Here is a 27,594-nt window from a genome sequence, read left to right on the forward strand (position 1 = left end):
TCTAGGTTCTACAATGACGGCCTCTCCGCCATTCTCGGGTGCGTGACGCCAAACTTGTCGCCGCACTACCAGGATACGCTACCGCATGGAGACTTCAACCCCAACTCCGTATTCTACTCCCCGGCGTACGAGCAAGTGCCCCAGCGTGAGCCAGGACCCGGTGTGGACGGCGCCCCATTCACTGGCCGCAGGGGCCCACTCGAATTCGACGGCGCCAGTGCTGAGGAGGAGGAGAGAGAGGGGGTGGAGGACGATGACGTTGATGAGAACGAAGAGGGCGGCAACGAAGAGGACGACGAGGGTGCCGGTGAGGATGCCGATGATCTCGTGGAGGTTGACGCGGCCGACGTGAGGAAGAAGAAGAAGGCGTCGGGCACACGAGGCCCCAAATGGATGCCTCTGGAGGATCAATGTCTCTATGAGTCATGGTCGACGGTGAGCCATGACTCCATCATCGGCGCCAACCAAAAGTACGGGAAGTATTGGGCGAGGATCAAAACCAAGTTCGATGAGCGTAAGCTGATCAACATCGACTACAACAAAGTGACGATGAAGAGGAGCCAAAAGGCAATGTCGACGCGATGGGCCATCATCCAGGCGTCGGTGAACATGTTCCATAGGTTTCATCACAAGATCAAGACCAGAGGCGACAGCGGCATCGACGTCAGCCAAATGGTACGACTCTTTCTTAGATAATCTGTCGCGCCTATATTTTGTTCGATGAAATGATTGTGTTTCCTTTGGTTAGTTCGACAAGGCCATGGATATCTACCGGAAGTTCTCAGAAGGGAATAAGTTGTTCGCGCTGATACAATTCTATAGCAAGCTCAAGAGCCACAAATGGCAGTTGATGCGCCTTTCCTTGTTGAAGGGGATAGACGTCATTGATCTGGATGCGCCGCTGACAACATCGGCAGGGCGTCCTATCGGCAACAAGGCTGCCAAGGCCGCCTTGGCCGACGCTATGTCGTCCGAGAAGATGCAGGAGTCGATCAATGGCTCGTCAAGGTCTCCTCGACCTTGCTCTCCCGCGACAAAAAGGCCGACGAAAGGTGGGCGACGCTGCTCAAGAGGCAAGAGGAGAAGATGGAGCTCAAGAAACGCAAGGACGACATGTCCCTGCTGAGAGTGTCGATAGAAGGAATGTCTCCCCGGACGCGAGCGGCGCACAACTTCTTCGAAGGCCAGATCCTCGACGATATCGAAGCCAAAATGATGGTGGCCGAGGCGGCGGCTGATGTCTACGCACGCTTCTATTCCTGTAGACAGTGTTGGGCCTCCAAGAGCAGAGGTTTGTAGAACAGCAGCAAGTTTCCCTTAAGTGAATCACCCAAGGTTTATCGAACCCAGGGAGGTAGAGGTCAAAGATATCCCTCTCAAGCAACCCTGCAATTACGATACAAGAAGTCTCTTGTGTCCCCAACACACCTAATACACTTGTCAGATGTATAGGTGCACTAGTTCGGCGAAGAGATAGTAAGATGCAAGTGATATGGATGAATATGAGTGGTAATAGCAATCTGGAATAAATATGGCAGCAAGCAAACATGTAACAGAACTTGTTGGAAATAGAGTTTCAATGCTTAGAAACAAGGCCTAGGGATCATACTTTCACTAGTGGACACTCTCAACAATGATCACATAATTGAATAAATAAATGCTACTCTCAAACACTCTCTTGTTGGATGACAAACACCATTCATTGTGTAGGGCTACAAGAGCACTCTCAAGCCGGAGTAAACAAGCTCCACAATGTCATAAAGGAATCACACACGATGCGCACACTGTCACCGTCACACCGTGGAGAGTGAATCCGGAGTTCATATTAAAGTAACCTCTAGAGTGCATAGTAATAGTTAACTTCATAATCTACAAGAGATTACAATCATAACCTATGCCAAGTACTACATGATGCACACACTGTCAACATTACATCATGGAGGAGGAATAGACTACTTTAATAACATCACTAGAGTAGCACATAGATTAATAGTGATACAAAGCTTATGATCACATAAAGATCACATGGGAGAGAGAGATGAACCACATAGCTACCGGTAGAGTCCTTAGCCTCGGGGGAGAACTACTCCCTCCTCATCATGGGAGACAGCAACGGCGATGAAGATGGCGGTGGTGTCGATGGAGATGACTCCGGGGGCAATTCCCCGTCCCGGCGGCGTGCCGGAACAGAGACTTCTGTCCCCCGAAACGGAGTTTCGCGATGGCGGCGGCGTCCCTGGAGTCTTTATGGAGTTTCGTCAATTGTTGTAGGGTTTTTACGTCGCGAGGGACTTTATAGGCGAAGAGGCGGCGCAAGGGGGTGCCTGGGGGGACCACCCCATAGGGCGGCGCGCCCCCCCTCCAGGCCGCGCCAGCCTATGGTCTGGGAGCCCTGGGCCTCCCCTCCGGCTCTCTTTCGGTGTTCTGGTCCGTCTCGGTGAAATATGATGTTTGGCCTTTGTTTCGTTGAATTCCGAGAATATTGCCCGAACAGCCTTTCTGGAACCAAAAACAGCAGAAAACAAGAACTGGCACTTCGGCATCTTGTTAATAGGTTAGTTCCAGAAAATGCGTATAAATGATGTAAAGTGTGTATAAAACATGTGAGTATTATCATAAAACTAGCATGGAACATAAGAAATTATAGATACGTTTGAGACGTATCAAGCATCCCCAAGCTTAGTTCCTACTCGCCCTCGAGTAGGTAAACGATAACAAAGATAATTTCTGAAGTGACATGCTACTATCATAATCTTGATCAATACTATTGTAAAGCATATGATATGAATGAAGTGATTCGAAGCAATGGTAAAGACAATGACTAAACAACTGAATCATATAGCAAAGACTTTTCATGAATAGTACTTTCAAGACAAGCATCTATAAGACTTGCACAGGAGTTAACTCATAAAGCAATAATTCTTAGTAGAAAGTTTTGAAGCAACACAAAGGAAGATATAAGTTTCAGCAGTTGCTTTCAACTTCAACATGTTTATCTCATGGATATATCTCATGGATAATTGTCAACTCAAAGTAATATGATGAATGCAGATAAGCAAGTATGTAGGAATCAATGCACACAGTTGACACAAGTGTTTGCTCCTAAGATAGAAAGAAGTAGGTAAACTGACTCAACATAAAGTAAAAGAATGGGGCCCTTCGCAGAGGGAATCATGGATTACTGTTTTTGTGCTAGAGCTTTTCATTTTGAAAGCATAGAAACAATTTTGTCAACATAGTAATAATTCATATGTGTTATGCATAAGATGTCCTATAAGTTGCAAGCCTCATGCATCGAGTACCAATAGTGCTCGGACCTTGTCCTAATTAGCTTGGATTTTCATGGATTATCATTGCATAACATATGTTTCAACCAAGTGTCACAAAGGGGTACTTCTATGTCACCTGTACAAAGGTCCAAGGAGATAGATCGCATTTGATATCTCGTTTTTGATAGATTTCAACTTGGGATATCCATACCGGGACAACATAGACAACAGATAATGGACTACTCTTTAATGCTTAAGCATTCAACAACAGATAATATTCTCATAAGAGATTTGAGGATTAATGTCCAAACTGAAACTTCCACCATGATTCATGGCTTTAGTTAGCGGCCCAATGTTCTTCTCTAACAATATGCATACTCAAACCATTTGATCATGATAAATCACCCTTACTCCAGACAAGACGAACATGCATAGCAACTCACATGATATTCAACAAAGGTGTAATAGTTGATGGCGTTCCCCAGAAACATGGTTACCGCTCAACAAGCAACTTATAAGAAATAAGACACATAAGCTACATATTCAATGCCAAAATAGTTTTTAAGGCTATTTTCCCATGAGCTATGTATTGCAAAGACAAGGAATGAAATTTTAAAGGTAGCACTCAAGTAATTTACTTTGGAATGGCAGAGAAATACCATGTAGTAGGTAGGTATGGTGGACACAAATGGCATAGTTTTTGGCTCAAGGATTTGGATGCACGAGAAGTATTCCCTCTCGGTACAAGGCTTTGGCTAGCAAGGTTGTTTGAAGCAAACACAAGTATGAACCGGTACAGCAAAACTTACATAAGAATATATTGCAAGCATTATAAGACTCTACACTATCTCCTTGTTGTTCAAACACTTCACCAGAAAATATCTAGACTTTAGAGAGACCAATCATGCAAACCAAATTTCAACAAGCTCTATGGTAGTTCTTCATTAATAGGTACAAAGTACATGATGCAAGAGCTTAAACATGATCTATTTGAGCACAACAATTGCCAAGTATCAAATTATTCAAGACCATATACCAATTACCACATGAAGCATTTTCTGTTCCCAACCAAATAGCAATAAGTGCAGCAGCTTTTAACTTTCGCCATGAACATTAAAAGTAAAACTAAGAACACAAGTGTTCAAATGAAAAAGCAGAGCGTGTCTCTCTCCCACACATGGATTGCTAGGACCCGAATTTATTCAAACACAAACAAAAATAAAAGCACACAGACGCTCCAAGTAAAGCACATAAGATGTGACGGAATAAAAATATAGTTTCACTAGAGGTGACCTCGATAAGTTGTCGATGAAGAAGGGGATGCCTTGGGCATCCCCAAGCTTAGATGCTTGAGTCTTCTTGAGATATGCAGGGATGAACCACGGGGGCATCCCCAAGCTTAGACTTTTCACTCTTCTTGATCATATTGTATCATCCTCCTCTCTTGACCCTTGAAAACTTCCTCCACACCAAACTCAAAACAAACTCATTAGAGGGTTAGTGCATAATCAAAAATTCACATATTCAGAGGTGACATAATCATTATTAACACTTCTGGACATTGCACAAAGCTACTGAAAGTTAATGGAACAAAGAAATCCATTCAACATAGCAAAAGAGGCAATGCGAAATAAAAATGCAGAATCTGTCAAAACAGAACAGTCCGTAAAGACGAATTTTTTAGAGGCACTTAACTTGCTCAGATGAAAAAGCTCAAATTGAATGAAAGTTGCGTACATATCTGAGGATCACACACGAAAATTGGCAGATTTTTCTGAGTTACCTACAGAGAGGCCTACTAAAATTCGTGACAGCAAGAAATCTGTTTCTGCGCAGTAATCCAAATCTAGTATCAACCTTACTATCAAAGACTTTACTTGGCACAACAATGCAATAAAATAAAGATAAGGAGAGGTTGCTACAGTAGTAACAACTTCCAAGAAACAACAAAACAGTAGCTAAATAAAACATGGGTTATCTCCCAAGAAGTGCTTTCTTTATAGCCATTAAGATGGGCTCAGTAATTTTAATGATGCTCACATAAGGATGAGAGTTGAAGCAAAGAGAGCATCAAAAATCAAGTATGAAACAAATTTAAGCCTAACCCGCTTCCTATGAAAAGGAATCTTGTAAATAAACAAGTCATGTAAGCACAAAGCAACAAGCATAGGAAGGCAACACAAGCGCAACTTTAAGATTCTCAACATAAAGAGGGGAAACTTAATATTATTAAGATGCATATAACCATGTTTCCCTCTCTCATAATAACTTTCAGTAGCATCATGAACAAACTCAACAATATAACTATCACATGAAGCATTCTTATTCACATGCATAAAAGTATCATTACTCTCCACATAAGCATAATCAATTTTATTAGTAATAGTGGGAGTAAAACTATCACAACCATCATTGTAATCATCATAAATTGCAGGCATGGTATAATCATAATTTTATCCTCCATAGTAGGTGGCACCAAAATACCACTATCATTATAATCATCATAAATGGGAGGCAAAGTATCATCAAAGAAAATTTTCTCCTCCATGCTTGGGGGACTAAAAATATCATGCTCATCAAAACAAGCTTCCCCAAGCTTAGAGCTTTCTATATCATCATGGGAAGAAACATGGATAGCATTAATACTATGGCAGTTATTAACATCCTCATTTTCAGAATTAGTTTCCCAGATATTTTCAATATCAAAAGTAGTGTGCTCTTCTAAATCATAATCACTAATATAGGTAAAGGGCATAGGAAGATCATTGTACTCAGATTCATTATCATAATAATCATTAGGAGCAACATACTTACGGTTACCTATAGTTATCTCATACACGCGGGGATATGCCGTTACCTCTTTCTTTTTATTCCCCCTCTTCTTCTTCTTCTTCGTTCCCTTCTTCTTCTTCTTTTCCTTCTCCTCGTTCCCTTCTTTAGGAGGAAGAGGCTTGAGGGGAGGCTTCTCCACATAACCTGATTTATTTCCAGAAACAATGGAAGAAACTTGGGAGGATTCCTCCTTTTCATTAATAAGTTCAAAACACACAGCGGTCCTATCATATTTTGGCAAAGTGTCATCTTCTAAAATATTTTGTATGTAAGTATTTGTGTAGCAATTATCAATGCAATAAAAAAGACACCCATGCAGGACACTTTTAATATCAAGAGCACTCATATCCACCAAAGAAGTTTTTCTCAATAACTCTTCACACCCCAAAAATAAAGTAAGTTCATCATGCTGATTAGGAGTGATTTCATCATCACAATACAAATTTGCAGCACTCATGGGGTTCGATTTATCATTGGAGGAGCATTGAAAATTAAAATGACCCACTCTATGACAAAGTTCACAAATAAAAGGATAGAGGGCACAAACTTTTTCACCAAGATCATCTAGAGCCCTAGACCACTTTCTAGTTTTTTCATTCCTGTGATGGATACAATATTCTTCTTCAATTTTATTCTTTTCACAAGGTCTATGAACTCCACAAAAATTAACATGCTTATAGGAAATAGCATTTTCAGAAGTTTGAACATGTTCATTGCAATCATTAATAACAGCTTTCATCCTTCATGCAAGTGTCTTTAAAAGGTTCATGATACTTATCAAAATTCTTCCTAGGCAATTCAAAATGAGAGGCAAAAGCTTTATAAAGATTTGCAACAACTTGAGAGTCAAGACCATAAGTAGCACTCATATTTCGTAATTTATCAGTATCCATAAAAGTTTCAATGCATTCATAATCATAATTTATACCTGACTATCTACCTTTGTCGTTCTCCCATCCTTCAGTATTCTCCTGAATCCGATCAAGAAGGTCCCATTTAAACTCTTCTTTGTTGTGTTTGAATGATCCAGAACAAGCAGTATCCAGCAAGGTTTTATCTTGAAAAGAAAGTCTTGCATAGAAATTATCAATGATGATATTACCAGGAAGCTCATGAATGGGGCATTTGAGCATTAAATACTTCAATCTCTCCCATGCTTGGGCAATACTCTCTCCATCATGAGGCCAGAAATTATATATGCGGTTTCGGTCTTTGTGAATTTTACTTGGAGGATAGAATTTAGAATAAAATAGAGGCACAATATCCTTCCAATCAAGAGAATGCCCATCCTTCAGTAGTTTATACCAATGCGCCGCTTTACCAGACAACGACATAGAGAATAATTTCTTCCTAACTTCATCCATAGAAATACCTGCACACTTGAATAACCCGCATAATTCATGTAGAAACAGTAAATGATTTCCAGGATGAACAGTTCCATCCCCTTCATAACGGTTATCCATAACACGTTCAATAATTTTCATGGGTATCTTAAAAGGAATACTTTCAGTAGGTGGATTTAAAATATCAGAAGCATCATTAGAGTTATCGCATATGGGAGATAAAGCATTATCAGAGCAAATTTTCTCCCCTAAAGATGGGAAGCTAAAAAGATCATAAAAACTAGCTTCCCCAAGCTTAGACTTCTCCATAGCATTAGCAGTAATTGCGTTCATACTAATAACATTGCTACTAGCATGTAAATAAGGTTCCATGGGTTTTTTAATTCTCTCTTCAAACACATCATGTCCTAATTCAATATAAAGTTCATAAAGATCTCTAATTTTTTTGTTATTTTCCATTATGCCTAACTAGTGAAAAATAAAAACAAGAAACAAAAAGATGCAATTGCAGGATCTAAAGGAAATAGCTTCGAGCACTCACACACCGGCAACAGTGCTAGGAAGTAGCTTAGTAGTCGGAGGATGTGAATACCTTTTACCTTACCTCCCCGGCAACGGCGCCGTAAAATAGCTTGATGTCTACGCACGCTTCTATTCCCCGTAGACGAGTGTTGGGCCTCCAAGAGCAGAGGTTTGTAGAACAAGACAGCATGTTTCCCTTAAGTGAATCACCCAAGGTTTATCGAACTCAGGGAGGTAGAGGTCAAAGATATCCCTCTCAAAAAACCCTGCAATTACGATACAAGAAGTCTCTTGTGTCCCCAACACACCTAATACACTTGTCAGATGTATAGGTGCACTAGTTCGGCGAAGAGATAGTAAGATGCAAGTGATATGGATGAATATGAGTGGTAATAGCAATCTGGAATAAATATGGCAGCAAGCAAACATGTAACAGAACTTGTTGGAAACGGAGTTTCAATGCTTAGAAACAAGGCCTAGGGATCATACTTTCACTAGTGGACACTCTCAACAATGATCACATAATTGAATAAATAAATGCTACTCTCAAACACTCTCTTGTTGGATGACAAACACCATTCATTGTGTAGGGCTACAAGAGCACCCTCAAGCCGGAGTAAACAAGCTCCACAATGTCATAAAGGAATCACACACGATGCGCACACTGTCACCGTCACACCGCAGAGAGTGAATCCGGAGTTCATATTAAAGTAACCTCTAGAGTGCATAGTAATAGTTAACTTCATAATCTACAAGAGATTACAATCATAACCTACGCCAAGTACTACATGATGCACACACTGTCAACATTACATCATGGAGGAGGAATAGACTACTTTAATAACATCACTAGAGTAGCACATAGATTAATAGTGATACAAAGCTAATGATCACATAAAGATCAGGGAGAGAGAGATGAACCACATAGCTACCGGTAGAGCCCTTAGCCTCGGGGGAGAACTACTCCCTCCTCATCATGGGAGACAGCAACGGCGATGAAGATGGCGGTGGTGTCGATGGAGATGACTCCGGGGGCAATTCCCCATCCCGGCGGCGTGCCGGAAAAGAGACTTCTGTCCCCCGAAACGGAGTTTCGCGATGGCGGCGGCGTCCCTGGAGTTTCGTCAATTGTTATAGGGTTTTTACGTCGCGAGGGACTTTATAGGCGAAGAGGCGGCGCAAGGGGGTGCCTGGGGGGACCACCCCACAGGGCGGCGCGCCCCCCCTCCAGGCCGCGCCAGCCTATGGTCTGGGAGCCCTGGGCCTCCCCTCCGGCTCTCTTTCGGTGTTCTGGTCCGTCTCGGTGAAATATGATGTTTGGCCTTTGTTTCGTCGAATTCCGAGAATATTGCCCGAACAACCTTTCTGGAACCAAAAATAGCAGAAAACAGGAACTGGCACTTTGGCATCTTGTTAATAGGTTAGTTCCAGAAAATGCGTATAAATGATGTAAAGTGTGTACAAAATATGTGAGTATTATCATAAAACTAGCATGGAACATAAGAAATTATAGATACGTTTGAGACGTATCAGCGGCCCAGGCAGCGGCAGCGGTAGCAACCCCAACCCCGGAGCAAGAGCCGACAGACGTGTCTGCGACAGCATCTGCTAGTACACCTGCGTTGGCCTCTGCGTCGGCGACCGAGCATGCACACCGGGCAGATCACGACGAGGTCGTCGTGATCGACGGGCATGCGTCGACTCATGATGCGCCGCGGCGTCGGGGGAGACCAACCCCTTCCCCTTCTTCTAATTTTTATGTCGGCCTGTAATATGATCGCGCGCCCAGTACTTTGATCGCCGCTACTCTGATCGCGACTACTTCGGGAACGATCTCTTTTAAATGCAAACTATTTGAATTTCTGATTGGGGACGGTGTTTGGGGGACGCGGCTGGGGAGCGACGTCCCCAAACACGGCACGAATAAAACACGTCCCCCAAACGCTCGATCCGGCGCCGTTTTGGGGACGGTTTGGAGAACGCGACTGGAGATGCTCTAACAACCAGCATTTCAACGCTCCGATATTTTTGGGGATTTTTTTTTGGTGTGGTATGGATAATAAATATCTGTCGGATGAGTGTAGTGCATCCGGCGTTCCTGATAGAAACTCTCTGTATAGAGTCTCTACCGGGGACGCCGGACACAAAAACAGCGTCCACATGCACGCATGCAGCCTCTAGTTCCCACATGCCATTCTCTTTTCCCACACTTTTTCTCACCTACTTTTCCCACATGGAGTGGTCCCTTTTATTAAAATGCATGCATCCGGACGCCATTTGAGGGACACCTATTTTTTGTCTCTTTTTGTCCGGCGCGGTCCCCAAATGCGTCCCAAATCATCGTGTCGGACGTTTTTTGAGAGACGCGGATGGAGATGCTCTGAAGGTTAGGCAGACATAGCTTGCCTTGTACGTTGCAACTCTATATCACATCATCAGCGGGCCCCTTCAACTTTGGTCCTCTCATTGTCGTCCACTTCGGAACCGACAACTACTTGTACTGGCGTGTTCAGGTGTGATCCAAGTTATCCGCAGCTATGTGCTCCTAGGCTTCATCGATGGTAGTTTTCCCTGCGTCGAGGAAGAGGTCAGTGACTACATGGCCATCGAGGACGCGAAGGCATCTTGACGCATCTACAACTCTGCGTCCATGGCCTAGCATTAGCAGGATGCCGCCTCTCCGCCATCATGGGCGCGTTTGGTAGCCTGCATGTCCCTTGGCTCGCATCGATTCAGTAATTTTCGGCCCGTTTGGTTGTCTGGCTCACTCGCGTTCTTGCATGAACCGGTTCTCAAAGCACCCCTGGGATAGGCCCTGGAAGAACGTCCAGTTCGGACGTTCGTAGCGGGCATGTTCCGTTCTCGCGCCTACTTGGCTCGATCGATGCAACCTGTGCACGTGATTTTGCTTAGGCTCACTACTCCACACACCCTCTCCTCAAATCAACACAAACATAGTCCGAATCAAATAAGATGAACACAAAAAAGATGCATGTCGATGATACGAATCAATTCCCACAATCGGTTTTGAGTTTCGTCGGCCGTTAATTGGCAATGTCGTGTATGAAGTTTTAAACAAATTTTGCCAAATTCGTTGCACACGCTCAATCGTTTGAAATTTCCTTTGAGGAGTAGGTTCACCTCACCATTCTGCATGACTTTCATGTTGACAGGTTTTTATTTCGGTGTACATACACGGATAGATAAATGACTCGCTAGTATACTATAATGTGTACGTATGTGTGAGCATAGTTCGGAGCACTCTTGCTCAAATTCTCGCATGCCATGTTCATGGATGGCGACGTGGTGATGATGTGTGGGAAGTGAGAAGTGATAATCCATGGTGGTGGCGGCTTGGTGATGTTTGTCTTCATGGTCGGCGACGTGGTGATGCTTGTGACCGGCGTGACCGACGGTGTCATGGTGGTATTCAGCTTCGTCGTCAGCGACATGGTTATGCTTGTGACGAGCGTGAACGGCGGTGTCATGGTGGTGTTTGTCTTCGTGGTCGGCGGCGTGGTGATGCTTGTGACCGGCGTGACCGGTAGTGTCCTGGTGGTTTTCGTCTTCGTGGTCGACGACATGGTGATGCCTGTGACGGGCATGAACAACAGTGTCATGGTGGTGTTCGTCTTCATGGTTGGCGATGTGGTGATGCTTGTGACCGGCGTGAATGACGGTGCCATGGTGGTTTTCATCTTTGTGGTCGGCGACATGCCTACGCTTGTGACCGGCGTGACCGACGCTATCATGGTGTTCTTCGTCTTCGTGGTCGGCGACGTGGTGATAGTTTTGACCGGCGTGTCCGGCGGTGCCATGGTGGTGTCTTTATTCGTGATCGCCGACATGTCGAAGCTTGTGAACCGCGGCACGAGACTTTGTGATAGGTGAGGAGGTGAGAGGTAAAGTCAACATGTGGATAAGTGGTGAGGCTAAAGCTAGAGTCGTATGAAACCAAACACATTGAGCCTTACGTTTCTGCTGGCCCAAAAACTTCGGAACAAGGCCACCAAACAACAGCCCAAACTTACACCGTGGTCCGTCTGAGATGAGATGGGAATTTGTTCTCACTACGCTAGTGATGCAAAATCTAGCTCAGGTAACCAAACGCGCCCCATGTCTACCATGACAAAAGTCATGCAAGGGATGAACATCATGCCACTACCTCGCGGGACACGTGGGCTTCCCTCACCTCCAGCTTTTCCTTGCAGTAGACGGCGAGGTACATGCACATCCGTAGCCAACTCCAGGAGGTGAAGAAACTTAAGTCTACCATGAAGGCCTACTAAAACAAAGTGAAAGGCGTAGTTGACACACTTACGATGACTACTCACTTGCGCCTGGAGGGGTTCATCTCCTACCTCTTGGTGAACCTCGAGATGACTCCGATGCTCTCGTTGAGTTAATCTCCAATCGGACTACACCGATGCCTACTCGTAATTTATTTGCGCAGCCTTTGAGCATAGAGCAATGGTTCGAGGCTTGCAAGGCCGCGTTGTACGGTGGTCACAGCTTCTACGCACCTAACGCTTCTTCGAATGGCGGACCCAAAAAAAATGAGTGGGGGGAAATCAAGTGAGTGGGGGCACTCCTTGTATTAACTTGCAAAATCTGAAGAAATTTCAGTCAAATATGAACTAATACTATGGGAATTTCAAATTTTAAGTGGGGAGCATGCCCCTGCTGAGATATACTTGGTTCTTCCAAGGGAGGCGGCAAGTCTCCCTATTACACAGAATACAGGGAAAAACTACCATGAAGATTACCGCCCCAATCTGAGCAACTAGGCCAGGTCGGGCTACTTCACCAAGCCGGCCAGCCTAGGCTACAATCCTGGTGGTGGGGAGGCCCTACTAATTGTGGTGGCGGCTACAATTCAGGTAGCAAAAGGCTGCGCTAGGGCGATGACCGTGATGATTGCGGCAAACATAGGACACCCTGTTGATGGAGGAAACCAGCCCATATGTCAAATATGTGACAAGGTCGATCATATTGCGTTAGGGTGCTTCAAGCGGTTCAATACCGACTACCTTGATGTCGACAACGACGGTCATTGCATCGATCGCCAAGTCGCAGTTACTACACATGTCCAAACGAGCTACTACAACATTGACTTCGGATGGTACTTGGAAACCGACGCCACCGACCACCTCACTAACCACCTCGACAAGCTCACGTACAACGACAATGATCAAGTTCATGCGACAAATGGAAATGGTATGCATATTCATTATTACATTAGCCATTCCACCCTTCCTACTCCATCAAAATCATTGCATCTTAGGGTTGTTTACATGCTCCTTCTGTCACTCGTAGTCTCCTATCTTTTCGTAGGTTATCTATTGATAACAGAGTTTTCATTGACTTTCACCAAAATATACCTTGTTAAGGACTAGGAAATGATGGAAATTCTGCTTAGTAGGAGGTGTCATGTTGGTCGCTTCCGGCTTGATGAGTCTCCCTCCAAACATATCTAAAGTGAAATAGAAGTGTCGTGTGATAAGTGGTACTGTTATCTAGGGCGCCCATCTACACAAATAGTACGGCATATTTTGCATCATCGCCACCTTCATTCGTCAAATGTATCAAATATGTAATTTGTGATGCTTTCCAACAAGAAAAGATCATCAGTTGCATGTTTTCCCTTTCTAGTCGTGTGACTTTAGAGCCTCTTGAAATAAGTTATTCGGATGTATGGAGTCATACCCAAACCTCCGTTACTGAACACACTTACTATGTCAGTTTTATTGATGTTATAGTCATTTTACATGGTTATATCTTCTTAAGCTCAAAATCAAGGTGTTGGATGTATTTTAAAACAAACGTCAGGTTGAGTGTCTTCGTGGTCACAAAATCATCCTTGTGCGGACTAATTGGGGAGCCAAGTATATCAAAATTAACGAAAACAAATAGTAGCCTAGGTGTCTCTCATCGAGTTCCATGTCCTCATAAAAACCAACAGAATGGCACTGCCGAACCGACTCACCCTTTTAGCACATGCCTCGGTTCTGTTTCATTTTTAAAGTAATGATTTTTTTTCACGGCACGCTTTCTTATTAATAGACTCCTTAATATTCTTTGGAACGTGTTCTTGGTGAATCTCCAGAGGATATGTCAAGGTTTTGAGGATCCTACTCGTCCGCTACACCCGCGTCATCTTCAGATAGCTATTTATGGTCTTAAACATGCTCCTCGAGCGTGGCAACTCAATTATGTTCTTGATTCACTTGGTTTTCAAACATCTACTGCAGCTACGTCACTACTCATTTTCTATATGTATGATCTTACCATGTTCCTTCTGGTTTATGTTAATGATATCATAGTTATCAACTCCTTCGCTTCATCTACTGTTACATTGTTTCGAGAGATGCACTCTGGAGTTGCTGCTGTCAAGGATCTTGTCCCATTAGTCTTCTAGCCTTATTCTTACCCAGAAAAGGTGTCATTGATCTTTTTCAGAGTGCTCCCATGCAAAATGTACTCCTTCTACTCCTATGATTGTTGTTGACAAGTGTTCTACTACGCAGAGAATCACTACTCTCTGCTAATGATTCCATGTGTTACCGTTTTATAGTTGGAGGCCTTCAGTATCTTACTCTCACACATGGCCCCGGAGATCCTCATTCGACAGTTTTTAAGTGTATTCTTAAGTTTGTCAACTTGACGGCCTCTCATTGTTTGACTCTACATCTGACACCTATTACACTTATTTCCACCTTCTCTAATTTTGATTGGGCTGAAATATTTGATAACCGGTGATCAATCGGGGGGTAGCTATGCCTTTTATGGTGCTAAATTGATCGCAGGGACTGCTCAAAAGCAAGCCATTATTTCACGGTCTAGTACTGAGTTTGAATAAAAAGCAGTGGTTAACATAACCATAACTAGAGCTCTCTCAGTGCCAGATACCCATATTGTGGTGTGATAATATTCGATCTACATACTGATCATCCAATTCAGTGTTTCAGGCTAGTAACAAACATATTGAGGTTGATTTCCATTTTATTAGAGAAATAATGGGTCAGAAACAACTACAAATCAAGTTTATTATCTCCTCCAAAGGTCAAGTAGTTGATATATTCACAAAACATCTTCCATTGCCGGTGTTTGAGGCATGTCGATGCAATCTCAGCCTTTCCGAAACGGTTGAGATTGAGGGAGCGAGGATGATAAACAACATGACTATATATTTTCTCACGTGTTGTACATATTCTTGGTTAACCAACTTGTATAGTATCTCATGTCAAAAAAAAACTTGTATGGTATCTAGTCTAATCCCTCTAATTTAGGTTGTTTTATGTTTGGAAGGTTACTGAGGCAGACATATCGCCTTACACGATTGTAACTCGACCAGATTAGTATTTCTGCATGTATATATAGCCAGGAACAAGCAGTGCAAACGTACACACAGTACAGCAACAAATCAACTCAGGATTCCGGACCTAGCTGCAACATGCCTGCGGCAGTTCCGGTCTGGTTCATCTCCCTAGCCGCTCTCGGCGCGCTGTACTTATCGGCCGCCTGCATCCCCCTCCTCGCTCACCTCGCCCTCTGCCTCCGCCGACCCATCGACCTCCGCCGCCGCTACGCACATGGGCGGTGATCACCGGCCCAACCACGGGGCTCGGGAAAGCCACGGCCATGGAGCTCGCGAGCCGGGGCATCAGCCTCGTCCTCCTTGACCTCGACGCCGCCAACTTACAATCCGTCTCCGAAAGCATCGCCCGAACCCACCCCAGCATCCAGACCAAGACCGTGGTGTTCGACCTCTCCCTCGTGGGCACGGCCGCCGGCGACCAGGCGATGCGAGAGCTCAGGGAGGCCGTGGAGGGGCTGGACGTGGGCGTGCTGGTGAACAACGCCGCCGTGGCGAGGCCGGGGGCGCTGTACGTGCACGAGGCGGACGTGGAGCGGCTGGCGAGGATGATACGGGTGAACGTGATGGGGCTCTCGGAGGTGACCGCTGCCGTGCTTCCGGGGATGCTGCAGCGAGAGAGGGGCGCCATCGTCAACGTCGGGTCCGGGTCGACCGTCGCCGTCCCGTCCTTCCCGCTCTACACCGTCTACAGCGCCACGAAACGGTGGGTGCATGCATACGTCTACTTCCAGATTTATTTCCCGATCCACTGACCTTTTATTGATTTTGATCCACTTAAATTACTTGACAACCGCGCGCGCCATGCCGTTCATAATGTTGATGTGAGACCGGTGGTGCATGAAGTGTTGGGAAAAGCTTGGCATAGTCGCTTGAAAAATGGGCTCTACCAAATTCATGTTTTTTGATACTTTAACGCGAGGTTAACAATTTTGATATATCCTCGGTTATAATAAAAAAAATGATTATGGCTAGAGCTGCATATGAACACCAAGCAATATGGAACAAACACGGAGAGCATATATAGTCCAATAGATGTCACTGAAAGATTGATGAACTAGCCAATTAAACCAAAAGTTCGAACTGATGAAAACAGACTATGCATTGTATATATTCAACACTCCTCACGTCTAGGCTATTTTAGTTCTCACCGTGGGTTTTTTGCAGGTCGCATAATCTTTTTTCTTTTTTTTAATATACTGCATGAGCAGTGTCTTGAACTTGAAACCTTTTGGTTCTGATACCATTAAAAAATTGATGCAATAGCCAATTGAACCAAAACTCCGGACAGATAGAAAGAGACTAGGCATTGTATTTATATTCAACGATCAGGACACCGTAACTATTAACTATGCGCAAAAATAAAAACAACCTCTACTTATACTCCATCCATTCTGATTTAGTCTACATTCTAGAAAAAAACAACGTCTACTTTTTCCTAACAACCTCTACTTTTTTCTGATATACTGTATACAAATATTAGAGATATCTTGTTTCACCTTACTCCAAACAACTTGGGAGTATTCATCTTAAGTATATTTTCTCTATCTAAACTATTTTATCTAGTTAATACAACCTACTTTTTATAATTATTATGATTGGTTTTAAATTTGAAACATACATCTTGATTATTGTTGGGTTATATAAGTTATTTCCATAGCTTATTTAAATATATTTTCTCCCTCAAAACATCAAAAAGTTTTTTAGTTCCCCGGGTTCTCAAATGGAACGGTGAAGCATAGTTATATGACGATGAAGACGGTGGCATGTAACTAGGGATGAAAACAGAGACAAAAGATTCTGCCTTTTCCGCAGTATTCCGCAGAAACACTGAAATAGAATGAAAGCATGAAAACGGAAACGAAATTTTGCGAAATGGACAGTGTAGTTTTGGACTTGGACATCGATCCATTGCCAGGTTTAGCAACACCTGTATGCGTGTGGCCAGCCGCGCATATGCATGTGCGTGTCCAACCATGCATGCGACCGCATCTGAGTGATTAGCCGTAAAGAAGTTGCATGTAAGAAGATTAGCTGGGAGTGGTTGCATGCAACGTGATTAGCTAGCGAGTGGCTGCATGCGCACGTGTATAAGCAGATAACGATAAAATAGAAATAGTAAAGAAGGTGAAAAGATTCACACTGCCGCCTGAGCGCGCTAGAGCGATCGCCCGGGTGGTAGACTGCCATGGGGTGTGCTCCGGTGTCCCTTTAGCTCCACGGTTCTGAGAAGTTGGTGCTGCTTTAACTTTTGGTATAATTACGTGAAGTTGAATTCGTGAAATATAAAAATGCAGAGCACACTGGGACGCACCGCGTGATCGCTTAAATCTTTGGATGGAAATCCATCTGGCCCGTGGCGAAGTATTTTCTAGCGGTGGAGTTGGCCTGGCCACGACGGTGAGGATGGCTATGGCGGCGGCGCTGAACCACCTGGCACTGCCGTGACGTTCCCAAACACCAGGTAATTAGAAATCTTGAAACGCGCTAAAGAGAGGAGACGGATTTGAAAAGTTAACTGCAAGCTGCTCTAGCTTTTGCTACACAAACATAAAAAACACGGAGCGCCCGTAATTTACATCCGACTGCTACTAATTTAACTTCATCGCAATGTGATTTACATTTGTCGCTACTGAATCATGGACTCCGGCTAACGAGTCGACGTACCTTCAGCTGAAGTTAAACTTGTCTGATTCGTTCTCGCCGCCGCGCAAATCGAGTAGTAGATCACTGCCGCCACCGCCAGGAGCTTGTTGTCGCCGCCACTACGTCGCGCGCCGCGTCATCCACGACGAAGTTGGTTGAGGCGGTCACAACAAGTTTCTGGCGGCGGCGGCAACAAGCTACAACTCGATTTCCACGGCAGCAAGAATGATTCAGACAAGTTTGACTCCGACTGAAGGTAAGATCATTCGTTTGCCGGCGGCCTCGATTCGGTGACGGCAGGCGTGAATCACGCTGCGGTGAAGTCAAATCGGGAGAGTCTGGGGCATTGGGAAACATGCTCGAGAGATGAGGGGGAGAAAGATAAAACGTGCGTAACATTTTGGTCACTTATCGGTGGCAGTGGGACGTAAATAAACAACAAATTCATGTTTTTGTGTTCTGCGGAACCAACTCCACGTATTTGTATCAAAAACTGAAGCAACTACACGTATTTGTACCAGAAACTGGGGCAACTCCACGGATCAAAACAAAAAACCTAGAGCTGCTCCAATTTTTTTAGAACCATGGAGCTGAAGGGGGGACACCGGAGCAATCACGTCGATATATAGCCAGAGACGAATAGTGCAAATCTACTCACAAACACAGCACAGTACCAAAACAACGCTGGACACCGGAGGTAGCTGCAACATGGCTGCGGCAGTGCCGGTCTGGTTCATCTCCCTGGCCGCTCTCGGCGCGCTCTATTTATCCGCCGCCTGCATCCCCCTCCTCGCTCGCCTCGCCCTCTGCCTCCGCCGGCCCATCGACCTCCGCCGCCGCTACGGCACATGGGCGGTGATCACCGGCCCAACCACGGGGCTCGGGAAAGCCACGGCCATGGAGCTCGCCAGCCGGGGCATCAGCCTCGTCCTCCTCGACCTCGACGCCGCCAACCTACAATCCGTCTCCGACACCATCGCCCGAACCCACCCCAGCATCCAGACTAAGACCGTGGTGTTCGACCTCTCCCTCGTGGGCACGGCCGCCGGCGACCAGGCGATGCGAGAGCTCAGGGAGGCCGTGGAGGGGCTGGACGTGGGCGTGCTGGTGAACAACGCCGCCGTGGCGAGGCCGGGGGCGCTGTACGTGCACGAGGCGGACGTGGAGCGGCTGGCGAGGATGATACGGGTGAACGTGATGGGGCTCTCGGAGGTGACCGCTGCCGTGCTTCCGGGGATGCTGCAGCGAGAGAGGGGCGCCATCGTCAATGTCGGGTCCGGGTCTACCGTCGCCGTCCCGTCCTTCCCGCTCTACACCGTCTACAGCGCCACGAAACGGTGGGTGCCTATATGCATACGTGAAAATTCATTTCTGGATCCACTGACCTTTTATTGATTTTGGTCTAGCTATAAATACTTGACAACCGCGCCATGGCGTCCATTATGTTGCTGTGACACCTGTGGTGCAGGAGGTGTTGGGAAAAGCAGAGCATAATCGCTTAAAGATATAGTGTCTACCAAATTCGTGTTTTTGGGTACTTTAGACGAGCAAAACATGGAACGGACAGAGCATATATATATCCAATAATTGACCTGATCACAGTAACTATATTAACTAGTTCCTGACCAACGACTAAGAATTAACTTGCTCCCTCCGATCCTTATTTCAAAAAAGAAAAACTTGCTCCCTCCGATCCTTATTTCAAAAAAAAAAAAAAACTTGCTCCCTCCGATCCATAATAAGTGTCGGAGTTGATCCCAACGCTTATTATTGATCGGAGCGAGTAGTTGTTCTCAACCAGTTGTAACCCACTTGCAACTCACAATCAACACAACTCACGAGGTAAATTAAACGGTCATAAACACTTTTCCTCATATGTAACCCTTTTGAATCCGGAAAAAACTCAGTTGTAACCCACATGAGCACAAACAGAGATGCAAATCTAATGTTTATGGAATCCACCAAGCTCTATCTAAAATTAAACTAGACCTCTTCTTTTCTACTACTATACTATATATAATTATTAATGATGTCTTGAATGACCTTATTTAGCTTAAGTATTTTTTTCTCGATCTAAACAATTTCATGTTCTACCTTCGTACATGTTTATTAGGGTATTACATACTTCGAGAAAAGCTTTCGCCATTGATTTGTCAACAAAATATGAGATATATGCCAAAAAAATACCATTGGATTCATATTCAAGAGTCTTTAATGGTATAATTTGTGTGGCGTGTATCTCATATTATGTTGACCATAAGGGTTAAAGTTTTTTCTTGAAATGCATATTACTCCAGTAAACATGTATGGAGGGAGTAGTTAATACAACATAATTTTTTAATAATTGATGGGCTATATATTTTGAAGCATACATCATGATTAATTTGGGGTTATATAAGCTAATAATAATTCATTCATAGCTTATTCAAATGTTAATTTTCCCCAAAAACATCAAACAATTATTATTTGCAGTTGGTCTCAAATGGAAATGGTGAACGAGAGATACATCGACGAAGGCGGTGGCATGCAACAAACCTGACTGAACTCTTCCCAAAAGTGTGTCAACACTAGTAGATGTTAATTAATTACCTACTAGTAGTTTGGCAGTCCCTAATTATTTTAGTAATGTAGCACGTGATGCATGCACATTGTCTACTCGTTTTATGCTCAGCATTTCTACTCCAAAACAAAATAATCTCTAATATTCATAGACCGAGCTCGCTATGCGAATGCAGGTACGTGGCTCACCTGTCCCGATGCCTGGACGTGGAGTACAAGAGCAAAGGGATCGACGTGCAGTGCCAGGTCCCGTTCTACGTGCACACCGGCATGCTGTCGCCGGCGGTGAAGGCGACGCTGACCTTCCCGGTGTTCGTGGCGACAGCCGAGGCGTACGCCCGTGATGCGGCCAGGTGGATCGGCCACGGCGGCGCGATCTGCGTGCCCGACGCGTCGCAGCAGCTGCAGTGGTTCCTCGCCGGCCTGGTGCCAGACGCCGTACACGACTGGTACAGGCTCCGGCAGCATCTCAAACACAGGGCCATCATCCGGAAGCTCACGTGAGAGCTGACCGGCATGCGTGCTTTGGAGGGTGGATCGAGTGGCCTGGGGATTGGTCGAATCTGCATATATCGATACTAGCAGAAGCTGGCGCGGCGGCACGTCGCGCCCATGCTATGATACTGTGTGGTAACAATTCTTTCATATTGCCAGCAGGATATTACATGATATGCAAAGAGAAAACAATAGCACTGCTGGCCTCAGGACGCAAATAAAAGTACCCCATCTTGCATATTGTAGGCTTTGCTCATCTACTATCCTTGGCTATGGCAGGCATTAAGGCTGGATCCTCTCCCAGATTCACATTTCGTGTGTTCATAGTACTTGATACTACGAAGTCACGAATTACAACACATAGGTAGGAAAGCAACTACTCGGCCATGATAGGGAGGTAGCATAAGAGACTGTAAAACATATACTAAAACCATGGTGGGCATCAAATGACGGAATAACTGAGTGGGTTATCAAACCTTACTACATCACTACCATGTTAATTCCAATAAAGAATAATTAGTATGTACATAATTTATTTTGACCTCAGCTGTTGGCATTGTTAAAATAAATCCAACTTATATGTTGTCTATACCTCTAGCTAGCCATGTCCTCTTGCTCCACCCCAGCAGGCATTAGTGTGTCCAGCTTTATGTCCAGTCACCCGCCCGCCCTCGCCGTGCTCTAGGCACGTGTCCCATGGCCCTCTGACAGCCACTGCCCTGCACCGGTCCAGGAAGTTCACGGGCATCGAAGCCATCCAGCTAAACATTAAAGCAATAGTGGCCTCGAGCGGCGCCGCTGTGCACGGCATAGAGGCTTCGGAGGTGGATGTGGAGGTCGACAGAGCGCCCATACATGTCAACCGAGGATGACCTGGGGGCAGGCGCGTGCGGCATGCCACCACACGCGAGCTGTGGCTTAGTGTATTGCACCTTCTGCTTGAGTCACGTCCGCAGGGGAGTATGACTTCATGTGTTGCACCTTTTATGGTTACTGCCCTTTGATGGATGCCTGGTAGTTGTGTAGTGTCAGGAAAACAGAAATAAGAGGAAGATACTAAAATGTACCTGATCAAGGTGAACATTGCATGCTCTGCACAATTTTTTTTATTCCAGCTGTATGTCTTTATCACTTCTGAGCAGCCTCAATCTTTGTAGACAAAAAATAATTCCAGCCATGCGAGGGCAGCGATGTGGACAGATGGCACTATTGTTCAATGGAGTACCAACCACTCAAGTAAGCACTGCCCATTAGCTAACCCACCTACTGGACATCAAAAATTAGTATGTGAGATGAGATCCTTATAAACTACTTGTGGTGAAGCAGACAAAATATGAATTAGTAATAGTTATTGACCATTTTGTAAAAATGTATTGGTTAAGACCTTGAGATCCAATTGAAAGCAATCATTGGTAGGCGGACATGTATTTTTGTCTTTATGTATAAGCTTGAGCAATGTTCTGTGGATTTCAAGGAGAAAGAAATGGACAATTGCACATTACTTGAATATGCACTATATCAAAACAAAAAAATGTCTAATTAGGCGCATCTCCTTCTGAATTGCAGATAAGCACATGAGTGAACTATTGACAGCAAGCCATAAGCCATTGAACCTCTAAAAGAAATTGATTCTCTGGAACTTATCGTGCAATGTTGAAGCAACACTTGATGGTGTCCCTATAGAGGTGAGCCCAATCCTGATAAATCAAACTATGCAATAAGGGATCTGATTGACAATTCAACACACCGGTATTTTTTTCAGAGTTTGTGTCACACTGAATGGAGAAAGATGGAAACAGACAGTATCTATAAATTTGAGAACCAAACGAAAGAACTTTTTTTTCAGTCCTCATTGTTCTAAGTCATGTTCTTCAGTATTTCAATCTTCATTTAAGGAACCCCCTGTCCTTGGAAGCATACGAATGAAGAACTCACTAATCTACTGTCCACCGTTGGAGAGCTCACTAAAGTCAGTGTTCGTTCGTGTTTAATTCTTCAGATACCCGTTTGTTCTTCAGCATTATTATTCAGCTTTACACATCTTTGCTAAGTTCTCAATTTTCATTTCATAGTATCGACCGTTTTACATTCATCAGTTTTGCAGTTAGCTGTCTTGCAAGTTTCATAGTATCGACCGCTTTACACATCTTGCATGTCTCATAGTGTTACTGCACTGTACTACTTATAGTTCTAAAACCTGAGGTTCTACCATGTTCATTATAAAGAATGAACTGAAACCCGTTATACGATTGTACCGAGTTCTTATTTCTCATTAGTGGTTGAAGAAGATTGCTTCTTACGACCTTGCCAGACTGAAGTTGTAGCTTTATTCTTTGGCCCACTTGTCGATTATCATCCGGGTTTGGTTGCATTTATATTTCTATCATATATAAGTGTTCATTATAAATCAGCTGCCCAGTTTAGACACGGAAAATGGCATTTCATTGTTAGGATCAAATGTCTGACTGTTGAATGAAATCAGCTTTCCCATTTAGACCTGGAAATAAATTTTTGTTTCGGGGCTTGCTGACATGTTCTTTCCTGATCACCTAGCCTGGTTTGCTCTACAGGGTTGATTATTGTAGCTGGACCATGAAAAGAGCATGTTAACCGCACCAGGGTTTGAGTCTCTTCGGTGCTCATTACACACTATGTCAGGTAGGCCTTTGTAGCATGACTGTACAGGGTTGTTGAAATAATTATGGACTGAAGGTTAGAACATGTGACTCACTTTTAACTCATCAAGCAAGGTTCCCATCATCTGGTGACACTACGGTTTGACTAATTAAATAGTAAGAGATAGGCAATGAGAAGAGCACTTCATGGTTTAGGTATTATAAAAATTATTGAATGCAATTCCTGCTTATTATGATGCAAATGTGAAGCCCCTCTGATGTGATCCCCCAACAGACATAACTAAAACTTTCTCGGCATGGTCTAAACAGCCCAAACAGGGATTTCATTTCTAAGACTCAACGTAAGATTTTGCAGGTAACAAAATAAGAAGCTGGACTACAATCCTAGCAATACAAAAAAATTAATGAACAAACAATATCAATATACCCAGATTTTAGAAAAATAAGAAATAATGCTCCCCCTTAATTATTTCCAGAAATGCCCCACCAGCTAACTACTCACATCAAAACAAAACAACAGTATTCTCGCAGATCTTGAGATTTAGCTTAAAAAGCAAAGCTAGCCTTGCACTGTCAACCTTGGATCAGTTATGGAGACAATGACTGAACATATAACTCATATGTAATTTCGAAGATTCATTTGGCATGATAAATAGCCGAGGAGCCCAATAACCTGTAAGTCCATTAAAATCTCCCTCTAAGCATTGTACACCATAAGAAATCTGAAAAAAAGTTCATGCTTCCTTACATGTATTTCTAACTGAGTATGACATGCATCAGCGGGAAAAAATTCTGTAAGGCCTAAACAGTGAAACATAAGGCAATCCAGGAAATGATCTCTGAAGTAGTTAAGTTTTAAAATAGTTGGACAAAGAATTTGAATGAAGAAAATAAGCACGTGCAGTTGAAAATAAAATGAAAAAAACATATACATGGCCACGAAAAGAAATCAGAAGTCTGTGCGAATGATTCAGCTCAGATTAAATAGAAATTCAGAGGAAACTCATGTGCACCTGAAGAAATGAAGATAAAAAAAAAGATAACGTACCGCCTGAATTCGAAGCAAATGATGCGGCTTTAAATGGGCACAAACTGCATTGTTGATTTAGAAAACATGTTATTATTAGTAAATCCCCATACTCTGGATGGACAGAAAAATACATCTACTGTGTGAAACATGAATGTACAACACATAGGAGCAGATCAGAACTGAACTCAAGTTACTAAATATTTCAGTTGAGGAAAAAAACACTTGGACGTATCATTGATTGTTCACTTACATATGTCATCAAGCAAATATGAGGCAGACTTCAAAAGGACAATATCTTTATTTTCTCTTCTAGGGGTCCTGAGTTGTGCAAGAGAGGAACACTAAGAATCATCTGAATTTCAGTTCGTATGCACATAGGGCGGCCTAATGATGCAAATAAGAGCAGGCCGATCTGCACACCAACAGCATACCAGCCTACCACCCACGATCTTTATTCTCTCCAGAATACGAAAACAATTGATTCGATACAACGACTGTCCATGGGACTTCTGCAGTAAGAGAGGGAGGGGAGGGCGGATAGCCGTACCTGAGGCAGCAAGCTAGAGCTCGGTGACACAACAGCGTCAAGATCATGAATGCCAGACCATGGAAGAAATGGCACGCTGGAGATGGCACACGGCATTGAGTAGGTGTTAGACGAATTGAATCAGAGGGTCATCTATGCCACCACCGCGGGGCTCATCACCTCCATCCACTCCCCTATGGTGGGATTGGGGCAACGCTGAGCACATCAGCAGCCGGCGCGGTCGAGTCACCCGTATTCGTCGTAGCCAACATGGCTGCGGGAACTGCTCGAGGAAGCCGGCGACTCTTCCCCCAGACTCCACCTCTCCCTTATTTTTCCTCATTTTCTGTCTTTTCTCCCTGTTGTTGTGGCCCTCCTCTTCCCCCGGTGACCGTGCTTCCTACCGAGGCAGGGATCGGCGTGTCACACCTTCCTGCCCGTCCCAAGGTGGTTGGTGGCACAGCGGAGAATGAGCTCCTCTCCCTCCTAAGCCAGCTGGAGGTGCAGAGAAGGAGCTGGACGCGGCCCTCTGCCTCCCGAGTCGCTTGGCAGCATGGAGGAGGAGCTGGACGCCCTCCTCTCCCTCCTAGGATGGGTGGTGGCATGGAGCAGCTGGACGCCCTCCTCTCCATCCGAGGTAGAGCCTGAATCAAGGGAAGCTAAACACTGAAATCCCCAATTCGAATTTCAAATCGGGGTTTGGGGAAGGGGAAGGAGAGGAAACCTGGGGAGAGGTGGGAAGTCCACCACGTCTCGCGCCTCGACGTGCTCCAACAAATTTGGCCTCCACCATTAGGGGAGGAGCATGGAACCCTGTGGTGGCTCCATCCACCCAGGGCATGGAACCTAGGCGTGTCTCTGCTTCCACCCGAGAGAGAGAGAGATAGATGAAGAGGGAGGAATACAGGAGTACCGCCCGTCGAGCTTAGGCACCGGCCTGTGCAGCGCAGCGACGGCTCAGCCATGTGAGATCGGCCAGCGGATAGGTGAGGGAAGGGGATTAACTGAGAGATGAAGAAGACTCCAGAGGAAGGTAATACGTGTCAAGAGACAAAGAAATAAAGGAAAGATAGCGTGTCTGAACGTAGGGTACGTCACCGCTTTGACTCAGAGAGCGAACGACAGGAACCCGAAAGATCGTATGAACCATCTATTACCGACCCCACGCTGGCCCACTACTTTTCCAAAAGAAAGCATCTACGGCCACACCACCGATGCACCAAAGCAGTCCACCAGCCAAGAACCCATTAACTCTCAGCTTGACCCAAAACGCTAGGCAGCACCAAAGTGTACACAGGAAAAAAGTTACATGGAGCAGACCACCAAATAACCTATGTGTCAGCTGCAGGTTAATCCGAAAAAAAATCCAAAAATCTGAGAAAAATCGAAGTTGATCATCTTTAGTATAGTAGTTATGTATAAGTGTGGCATCGAGCAACAGAGATTGAATTGTAGATGCATAAGGCAATGGGAAGGAGATCGCGCGCCATGGACAGCTTGGTTGTGTAACAAATGATAACATAGAGCTTGATTTCGAGAAAGTTTATGATAAAGTTAATTGATCTTTTCTCAATTAAACAACTAGAATGAAAGATTTTTCATCAGAGTGGAGAGCGTTGATCAATAATTTTGTGTATGGAGGAAGTGTAGTGATTCGTGTCAATGATGATACGAGACATTTTTTCCAGACACGAAAAGGTTTAGGCCAAGGCGATCCTCTATCGCCACATTTATTCAACATTGTGGCGGATATGCTCGCTATCTTGATTGAACGTGCTAAATCTGATGGTCAAATTGAAGGAGTGATCTCATATCTAGTTGATGGGGGTTTATCAATTCTTCAATACGCTGATGATACAATTTTATTTATGGAACATGGTCTCGATAAAGATCGAAATCTAAAGCTAATCTTGGTAGCTTTTGAGCATTTATCGGGACTCAAAATAAACTTTTATAAAAGTGAATTGTTTTGTTTTGACGACGCTCAGGAATCAGTTGTCGAGTATTCAGAACTGTTTGGTTGTGGGCAAGGCCAGTTTCCTATCAACTATTTGGGTATCCCGATTTATTATTTGAGATTAACGATGGCTGAGTGGAAATTAATCGAGGAAAGACTTCAGAAAAGACTTAGTAGTTGCAAAGGTAAAATGCTATCCCTAGGAGGAAGATTGGTTCTCATTAATGCAGTTCTCACCAATATGGTGTTGTATATGATATCCTTCTTCATTCTAGCAAAAGGTGCATTACACAAACTCGATTATTATAGAGCGAGATTCTTTTGGCAAGGGGATAGTGAGAAAAAGAAATATCGACTGGTCAAGTGGTCTGTCGTATGCCGACCCAAGGATATGGGTGGGCTAG

General features: G+C 44.3%; 1 protein-coding gene, 1 long non-coding RNA gene and 1 pseudogene across 4 annotated transcripts; 2 read left to right on the forward strand and 1 right to left on the reverse strand.

Moving 5' to 3' along the window:
* Positions 1-15,352: 15,352 nt before the first annotated feature.
* LOC124670796 lies at positions 15,353-18,604 on the forward strand (annotated as a pseudogene).
* A 69-nt stretch (positions 18,605-18,673) lies between these two features.
* LOC124670795 (very-long-chain 3-oxoacyl-CoA reductase 1-like) lies at positions 18,674-23,740 on the forward strand. 3 transcript variants are annotated; one of them, XR_006992658.1, is made up of 5 exons: positions 18,674-19,324; positions 20,723-21,176; positions 22,199-22,277; positions 22,608-22,726; positions 22,804-23,740. XR_006992658.1 is itself a non-coding variant. In XM_047207271.1 (2 exons), the coding sequence occupies exons 1-2, from the start codon at positions 18,696-18,698 to the stop codon at positions 21,048-21,050; spliced, it is 957 nt and encodes a 318-aa protein (XP_047063227.1). In that variant the 5' UTR covers positions 18,674-18,695; the 3' UTR covers positions 21,051-22,508. The 3 variants fall into 3 exon arrangements, 1 of the variants encoding a protein (XP_047063227.1); XR_006992657.1 differs by lacking the exons at positions 22,608-22,726; positions 22,804-23,740 and having other exon boundaries at positions 20,723-22,117; positions 22,199-22,508; XM_047207271.1 differs by lacking the exons at positions 22,608-22,726; positions 22,804-23,740 and having other exon boundaries at positions 20,723-22,508.
* LOC124670797 lies at positions 21,301-26,236 on the reverse strand. The gene is made up of 3 exons (XR_006992659.1): positions 25,958-26,236; positions 25,255-25,877; positions 21,301-24,769 (listed from the first exon to the last, which is right to left on the reverse strand). It is a non-coding gene; the product is annotated as an uncharacterized LOC124670797 (long non-coding RNA).
* Positions 26,237-27,594: the final 1,358 nt, after the last annotated feature.

This window comes from Lolium rigidum, chromosome 7 (assembly GCF_022539505.1).
Source record: "Lolium rigidum isolate FL_2022 chromosome 7, APGP_CSIRO_Lrig_0.1, whole genome shotgun sequence".
NCBI lineage: Eukaryota > Viridiplantae > Streptophyta > Magnoliopsida > Poales > Poaceae > Lolium > Lolium rigidum.